The sequence below is a fragment of the Amia ocellicauda genome, chromosome 12 (genome assembly GCF_036373705.1).
Source record: "Amia ocellicauda isolate fAmiCal2 chromosome 12, fAmiCal2.hap1, whole genome shotgun sequence".
Taxonomy (NCBI): domain Eukaryota; kingdom Metazoa; phylum Chordata; class Actinopteri; order Amiiformes; family Amiidae; genus Amia; species Amia ocellicauda.
Window position 1 is genome coordinate 17,540,660 of NC_089861.1, and position 8,867 is coordinate 17,549,526.

An 8,867-nucleotide genomic window follows, 5' to 3' on the forward strand; every position below is an offset into this window, starting at 1 on the left:
AGTTGGAACCTGTTGGGCATTTCTAGGTCTTGGGGTGTCTCTAGGGGTTGTGCGCGCTCTTTTCTGTGGTTACAACCTACTGTAACCCAGCACTGTCCTGCTCTACGGTCTCAACTCTCCTAGGTTTTGGTGTGCACACCATCTCTCTCATGGGCTGATTGACCAATTCTCCTATATCACTAATACAATGCAGATCGACAAGCTGAGCCTCGAGATCATGAACCTTGATCTCTAGGATTTCAACCTGCCGACAACATTCACAAATGAAACCTTCTTGGATGAGTTCATCCAGGAAGGCAATCATTCTGCAAACCTGACACTGTAGTGGCCACATGCTTCTAACTGTTATTTTTATTTTTTTATTTTTTTCCAAGTCTCTTGGTTTCAGATCCCTAGTCAACTGCTTACCTTTTTGTGACCACGAAACAGCACAGCTCTTTCTCAACAGCTGCTTTAAGTAGCTTTTGTCTACCTGCCCCCAATTCACACCTAACTGGCCCCACCTGGCTCCTCCTGCAACAGAATTCCTGCTAGTCCTCGACAAAATCTCCTTTCTACAGCCTGTTTACTTTCACCAACTCAGCAGCTGAACTGAATTGACTTTTTCAATGTAGGCAAACTACAGACAATGCTAACTTCAATTAAGGCAAAGTTAAAACAAAATAAGCAATGCTAAGACTGGTCTGAAACTAGTCAAACAACAAGATGGCTGCCTCTCACCTGTACTCTCCTGTGTCTGTCTGTGGCAACTTGTAAATACTTCTATAACAATGAAAGAGGGCGAGTTTGCAAGAGAGGTCAAAAACTGTACTGCTCCCGGCTAGAGCTGTCCTGTTTTCTTTATCTTTTCTTTTTTACTCTATCGGTCTGGCTCTCTTCCTCCCTTATATCCCATTTGCCGAATGCAGTACACCATAAAGTAGCAAGGGGGTGAAAGCATACCGATCGCATAGAATAATAATAATACAATACAGTACACCATTCCCATTTTGACAACACATAATAATAAAATAACAATTGTGTATCTACCTTAATAGAAAAATGCCTCTTACAGAGCGGTAACAAACACAGAGAGATGACACACAGAGAGACAACTTACAGACACAGATAGATGCACAAAGAGAAATCATACAGACATGGAGAGACAATGTACAGACACAGAGGGTCAGTTTCAACAAACTTGCAGAGATAGTAGGGAGCTGCTTACTAAATTGCTTACTAGATAGTACGGTACTATCTCGAGATCATCCCCAACTGCCTACTAAGTTAGTACCCATTTTACCCAGACTTTACAATAATGTACCATGATTCCTCATTCAGTATTATATGAATACCACAGGATAAACCCATGAATATAATGCACTTCATCTGAGTTCGTATGTTAATCACATGTATAACAGGGTTAGGGTTAGGTGTCAGGTTTAGGGTTAGGGTAAGGGCGGGTTCAAGTGCTCAACTCAGATGATGTTCATGAGGTATTGATGTTTAAATCCTATGGTATTTATTCTACTAGCACATCTGAGCAGAACACTGGTGGTGACATGCTGCTTGTCAATGGCAATGCCAATCGTGTAAAATGCGAATGCCACAGTGTGTCCAGTGCTCAGTGTGTGTCCATTGTGTGTGTGTCTCATGGCCTGCTCCTTGCCGTAACACAGGTAGCTGTAGGTGTACACACTGTAGTCATAGCCATATAGATGGAAATTAACCTCAGTCTGGGGCTGGAGGATGGACTTCCGGGGGTCAAAGGTTATCTGTGTAGAGGCCCCGCCCAGGTTCAGTGCACCCTGGATCTCTTCAATCTTAGGGTGCCTCCACTCCCTCTCAAATGAGTAGTGCAGGAGAGTGGGAGGGAGTGAGGGAATGAGAGAGGGAAAGAGGGAGAAGGAGGGATTGAGGGATAGAAGGAGAGGGAGGTCACGCACTACCACTCCTGGCTACCTGCCCCCTGCATCCCTCCCACCCTACCTCAGTCTCTAACTTACCTCTCTCACTTCTCATTCCATCTCTCCTTCTCTCTCCATCCACACTACCCTCCATCCCTCTCTCTCACAATGTTTTTATTTCTCACCAGCTTCACATGCTGCATACCTGATACACTCACTCCTTCTATCATTCTTTCTGCCCCACCCCACATCCTCCCCACCTTAATGAATCCCTCCAGCAGGTAATTGATTGTGATCCAGCCATAGGCACCCTCTTCTTGCCCACTGATGATGTGCGCACCCCGGAAGTCAAAGGGGTACGACTGAATAGAGCGCGTCACCTCCTCCAGCACCTGACGTGCCTGCCCAGGGCTCTGCAGACTGCACACACACAAACACAAACACACACATATGCAAAGCACACAAACACACATGAGCAAACATGCACACAAACAGACACACGCACAGATATATCTGTGTATGTATACAGTGTGTATTCAGTGTGTGTGCTTGTGTGTGTGTGTGCCAGTATGTCAGTGTGTGTGGACTCACTCCAGCAGCCTCATGCCCGCGGTGGCACCCAGGTAGATGCGGGCGCTGTGTTGTCGGTCAGCAGGGATGGTGGCCTGAGCAATGTCCAGACACACCCGCAGGCTCCACCCAGCCCCAGGTGGGTCCTGTGCATGGCTCAAGATACCAGGACCTGCGATGGAGGGAGGGGAGAGAGAAAGAGATTGTGTTTTTGAAATGATAGCTGGTGCAGGAGAGTACAGTGTTTATGTAAAGCACAACTGGTGTAATGTCTGTTATATTTTAATGTATTACTGTAATTATTATTATATTTATATACAGTATATCCAAGCCTACTGAACGGCAGCCACAGGCCCCCCTCTTCCTCCTCCTCACTGCCGCCATCCCTGTCTCCACCATGGAAATGGCATAGGGCCCCAGCTCTGCTGACAGAGCACGCCGCACTCCTGTCTCTGAATGCCAGAATGGACCAGATCTGCACGATCCTGAGCCCCTCCCCCTCCACCACCACTGACTCCACTGCCGGCGCACACCGCCCAGATAGAGTCTGCGGAGAGCTTATCTTCCCCGTCATCTCTGGACAGGAGGGAGGTGGACAGGCTCTCCATCAGTCCGAACATGGACTCGGTGCTGGAGGCAGAACTGATGGTGGAGGACACACTCTTGCCTCCTCCACCCCAACATCGGAGGACACTCCCCCTATTCCTGCTGCAATTCTGGGCGGTCATCTGGTCAACTCAACCATCGTCTCCTTGCCCCTCCTTCTGCTGAACCTGAGAACCTTACCTACCCTAACAGGCAGTGCAGGGTCACTGAAAACCTACTCTGGAGGGCCTATGCGACTGGAGCCCAAGCGGACCACCTTAGGAACACAGAGGGCCTGCCTGCCACCTATCCGTGAGCGGCTGACTTGGTCACTGCCAAACATGTGAGTGAGATGCATGCCCTGTCCATACACCATTAGTATGTCCATTTTGCATTAGATGGGTCCAGGGTTACGCTCAGGCCTAACCCTGCATTCCTCATGAAAGTGCGATCTCTGTTCCACGTTAACAGACCTGTAGAGTTGATGGCTTTCTATCCTCCTCCCATCTCTTCATAGGGGGAGAGTCTGCTTCACCTGTAATGTCCCAAGAGGGCCCTCAGGTGCTACATGGACCGCACTAAGGACAGTCGGCACTCTCCAAACAGTGCCTCTCGTGCTGGATTGTGCACACTATTGCCATGGCCTATGAGTCGGCTAGCGCCCCCGATGCCTGAACACCTGGTGGCATACTCGACTCGAGGTGTAGCCTTGTTGTGGGCCTTTTTCAAGGTGCCCCACTGGATCCATAATATCTACCTGTCTGTCCATTAATTGCACATCCTAGTAGGTTCAGCTTTGGATGGAGCTGCAGAGAACCACTTCCCTTCCACTGGACTATGCCGTCCAGTTGAGCACCCCTGTGAGCTGTTCCTGGGCCTGCTCCTGGGCCTCTAGGGCTCGTTCACATGGCCACATAGTTGCTGTTGCCTTGCAAGGCCGCCCTGTATATAGTTTTTTTTTTTTTTTTCAGCAGAGGCTATTCAGGTGAACCCTGTGTAACTCGTTGTATGTATATGGGTTTATATTGTGTTTTGGGTATACGTGTGCATTGCCCTGTTACCCTGCAGTGTATATAGTTCAATGGAACGCAGTGGAGCATGTGACCCTGCTCCTAGCTGTGCAAGTTGAGCAGGAGGTGACTGCTCCTCTGTTACATGGAGTACACATTAATTGATTCTTGTGTCCCGCTTTATATAGTTAATTTGTTACAGTACAGTAGAGCTTGTACCCCAACTATTTGAGCAGGGGTACTTGCTCTTGTGTTATGCGGAGGACATATGAACTGGACTCCTGTGCCCGGCTTTGCATATAGTTTATTTATTACAGCAGAGTAGAGCTTGCTGTCCCCCCTCTCCTAGTTGTGCTGGTTGAGCAGGAGGTAACTGTCCTTGTGTCAAGCGAATGGCACACGAGCTGACCTCCTGTTGCCCCACTTTGTATATAGTTAGTTTGATATAACAAACTGTTGTTGGTGAGGGTAGAGGCACTGCTGGCCCTCCCCTCTATGTTTTACTGTTCCCAATAAAGTATGACTGAGGTCTTTGTTTCTGGGCAGCCCGGATGTGGCACCAAGGGACCCCAGTGGCCTCTATCTAGAGCTGATTCAGTCAAGGTCCCCCTAGGAGATACAGCCTTGGAGAAGGCTTCTTTACCAGTTTGTTGCCCTCCTCCCTTGCAATGGATTAGTTATATGGTAACCCCTCCCACTTTAGGCAGTGCTTCCAACTTGAAAGATAACAATAGGTTATGAATGCAACCCCAGATAATGTACAAAAGACAGCACTGCCCAAAGGTTGCAAGGTCACACAGGAGGCTAAGAGGAAGTTCCTGCATGCGCCATATATACAAACAGGAAAGAGGAAGGAACTGTTTGAGTGACTCACACAGGGGCCTTTAGGCAGCTTTGATAGAAAAAATGTTTCGATGAGGCATGCATGGAAACTTGTGTAACCCCTCCCCCTTTGGGCTGTGCTTCCAGGTTCTGATAACTGGGGTTGCATACGCAACTTATTGTTGTGTGGTGCTGTGTTGTTGTGTGGTGCTATGTTGTTCTGTCCTGTGTTGTGGTGCTGTGTCATGTTCTGTTGTGATGTGTTGTGTTGTGTTATTGTGTGGTGTTGTATTGTGTAGCAGTGCTCAGCACAGTACCAACTATCCACGTTGCACACCAGCACCTGTGACACGACGCCAGTGTTGTTCTCCTTCCCTCCGGGCCAGCGGTACAGGAATAGAGATGTGTGGGTGGAGCCTGCATCTAACACCATCCCGTACTGACACACACAGAGAGAGAGACAAACATCATCCCATAGTGAGAGAGAGAGAGGAAGAGGGAGATCTCATATTTACTGAGAGAGAGAAAGAGATACAGTTGCTTTATCGCTTTATGAACATACAGTTCATATTATATATAAACATTATACACAAACACACTGTAAACACAAATGCACACTGCTAGGGCCATGCACAGACAGTCTGGGGGGCAGGGGCTCAAGCCCACCTCAGGTGGGGCACTGACGGGGGCACTTGTAGAGTCACAAGGAAAAAGGGCAGGGGCTCAAGCCCCCTCTGGGGTCTATCTGTGCACATGCCTGCACACTGCACACACACTGGACACATTCTGTTAATACATTGTGTTAGCACACTGCTCACAACCTCTCTCCCAGTCTTGTGTGGGTTGCCAGTGCCCATTCCCTGATCAGTGTACTTGTCATTAATTTGTATATGTGTCTGTCCCTCACCTCTATGCTTGTCTCTCATCTGTGTGTGCCTGTCTCTCACCTGTCTGTGGTCTCTCACCTGTGTACCCGTCTCTCACCTGTGTACCTGTCTCTCACCTGTGTGCCAGTCTCTCACCTGTGTCACTCACCTTATTGCCTATGGGTAGTTCCACACTAATGAACTTGACCAGTATGAGAATGAGGGCAACTGAGCCCAGTGCAGGCCACCACCACCCACTCCACCAGCTTCACTGCAGACTTCTCCATCACAGTGCCTCCTGCAGAGAGATGCACACAGTGACACTTAGACTGAGACAAACTGACTGGTCTGTAACTAGTGTGAATGTCCGGCCCAAAACTTGGTATTTTAGGGAGTCCAGAGCCCACTCGATGGCTAAGCATTCCTTCGCCATAGTGGAGAATTTGGTTTCACATAGCTGTAACTTCCGGCTGAGGTAGAGGATGGAGTACTCTTCTCCTTTGTCTGGTGCTTGCTGAATCAGTCTGGAGGGCAGAGGGCTGCCTTCAGGGAGTAGAATGTGCAGGCTGCTTCTTTGGTCCAGTATATCATGTGTGGCTGTTTATTTGGTTCTGTTAGGGGATGTGCGATAGAGGGGAAGTTGAAGGTAATGAATCGAAGGTAATAACCAATCAGGCCCAGAAAAGATTTACCTGCTTTTTATTGATGGGTTGGTGCCAGTCTCGTATTGCCACTTTTTAACTTTCTTGAGGCTGTAAAACCCCCCGGCCTATGGTGTAGCCTAAATACTGTGCTTCACTAAGCCCCAGCCTGCATTTTTTGGAGTTTGCTGTGAGTCCGGCCGACTCACTGTTCCCACCTGACTAGCCCCCTCCTCTATAAAATCTGCAAGCACTGGACTTCCAATCCTGGGAAGGCAGGAGGCGAGCATGGGAGATGTGTGTGCAGGAGCAAGAGAGAGCGAGCGTGAGAGATCAGAAAACTACAACGGTAATGGAACTTGGTTTATGGACTGGATTACAACTTGGATTATGTACTTTGCTTGTTTACTGTGTTTGTGTTATTATTTCTGTGTGTAGATTGGGCTCTGTGTTTGGTCGTGTCAGTCCAGTGATCAACCCCACTGTGAAAGACCGCAATTAAGTCTCTAAGGCGAGGCTATGTGGGGGTTGTTTGGCCATCATCTCACTGTGAGCAGCCTGCTGGGACAGGTTGGCCTCCAGTAGCTGTCTCATCCATCCCCACGGTAAGTGTCAGTCATATGTTGGCAGAGCTCTACTCGCATTCTCCACCACCTGTGACGCAGCCAAGGTTTGTGGGTGTATCTCGGGGAATGAGCTGCCGTGGAAATGGGTGAGGATAGGGGCGAGGGGAAGATGAGACTGAAGAAAGGCTAGTAAAAGCCATATTAAATGGGGAGATGGTGCATCCAAAAGCCATGGTTGTAGTTTTTGAAGTAGGGTATTTCCATAATCATGGTCAGTCATCCTTTCCTGGTCAATTTCCATAGTTGGTTCACAAACAATTAAAGGTTGTGGTAGCCATTTAGTCTTTGTTCCTCTTCTCTATCTCTCTTACTCTCTCAATGTTGGCTCTCCCAAACTCTCTCCCTGCATTTCCCTTCAGGTACTCAGGCAAGGGGGTCTGTTTTATAGTGTTTACTTTGCTGGAACCTTCTGCCCTGCAAGTTGTCAACCGTGTACATGCCTGTGCTGAAGTGGTGCGAGGGGTTTGCCTCGTAAGCTGCCTTGCAATCTCACTTTAAGATGAATGAGGGAAGTCATTTGTCCGAATATAGCAGCCATTGCGTACCGCTCCTCGTGGCATGTCACACACAGCACAGACGCACACTACTGCAACACACACAGCACAGACACGCATTACTGCAACACAAACAGCACAGACACGCATTACTGCAACACACACAGCACAGACACGCATTACTGCAACACACACAGCACAGACACACACTACTGCAACACACAGCACAGACATGCATTACTGCAACACACACAGCACAGACATGCATTAATGCGACACACACAGCACAGACACACACTACTGCAACACACACAGCACAGACACGCATTACTGCAACACACACAGCACAGACATGCATTACTGCAACACACACAGCACAGACACGCATTACTGCAACACACACAGCACAGACACGCATTACTGCAACACACACAGCACAGACATGCACTACTGCAACACACACAGCACAGACACGCATTACTGCAACACACACAGCACAGACACGCATTACTGCAACACACACAGCACAGACACACACTACTGCAACACACAGCACAGACATGCATTACTGCAACACACACAGCACAGACATGCATTAATGTGACACACACAGCACAGACACACACTACTGCAACACACACAGCACAGACACGCATTACTGCAACACACACAGCACAGACACACATTACTGCAACACACACAGCACAGACGCACGCTGTCCCACCCTTTCTCTTTCCCTCTTTCTACCTCCGTTTCTCCCACCATCTCTTAACTGTCTGCAATTCTCTAATAATAATAATAATAACATGGTCCAGTACAGTGGTACGCATCTCATTAGACATCATTGTTCTTAATCCTCATCCTCATCCAACTCCTCTCATTCTCTGCCTCTACCTTTCTCTTTGATGTTGTCATCCATTGTTTCAAACACAAGTGAACTTACCTGTGGCCCTTTTTTATAATACTTGTTTGTTAACTAATTATGCTTGTTAGTGTTTACTCCTGGACAACTGTGTACTTAGAGTGTTAGAATTGCCATGATGTGAGTTTGGTATATTGAATGGCAGTGTTTTCTATATGACAACATGGTGACAGTTGTGCTTTACAGAGGGTGTTGTGTGTAGAGTCTTGCAATAAATCTTGAATGAAACAGAAATGTATGTGAAGACTGGTGAATAGTGATTATGTGTTGGTGTAAATGGTCTTCCTTCTGGAACTTTGCATAATGGTTTTGTGTATGTTGTTCATAGAACCAGTTTTAGTGTGTTAGTGTTTGTGTCAATTGTAAAATTGTTCAACAAGCAATCAAAACTTTGGCATGAATGGCATGGCTCTGGTCAATTGCTGGTTCAATGATAACCCAACAG

The 8,867-nt window shown here is 47.7% G+C and overlaps 1 protein-coding gene across 1 annotated transcript; it reads right to left on the reverse strand.

Moving 5' to 3' along the window:
* Positions 1-1,457: 1,457 nt before the first annotated feature.
* Positions 1,458-8,419, reverse strand: LOC136764003 (ectonucleoside triphosphate diphosphohydrolase 8-like). Its single transcript, XM_066717833.1, has 6 exons — positions 8,395-8,419; positions 5,909-5,967; positions 5,195-5,312; positions 2,478-2,628; positions 2,148-2,306; positions 1,458-1,839 (listed from the first exon to the last, which is right to left on the reverse strand). The coding sequence occupies exons 1-6, from the start codon at positions 8,417-8,419 to the stop codon at positions 1,458-1,460; spliced, it is 894 nt and encodes a 297-aa protein (XP_066573930.1).
* Positions 8,420-8,867: the final 448 nt, after the last annotated feature.

Excerpts from the sequence above, each read along its gene's own strand:
- LOC136764003 (XM_066717833.1), bottom strand. The coding sequence starts at position 8,419 with ATGGATGACAACATCAAAGAGAAAG. Across the intron at positions 5,313-5,908 it reads AACTACCCATAGGCAATAAG|TACGGGATGGTGTTAGATGC; the intron begins GTGAGTGACACA and ends TGTGTGTGTCAG. Across the intron at positions 1,840-2,147 it reads CTGCTGGAGGGATTCATTAA|GCACTACTCATTTGAGAGGG; the intron begins GGTGGGGAGGAT and ends TCCCACTCTCCT.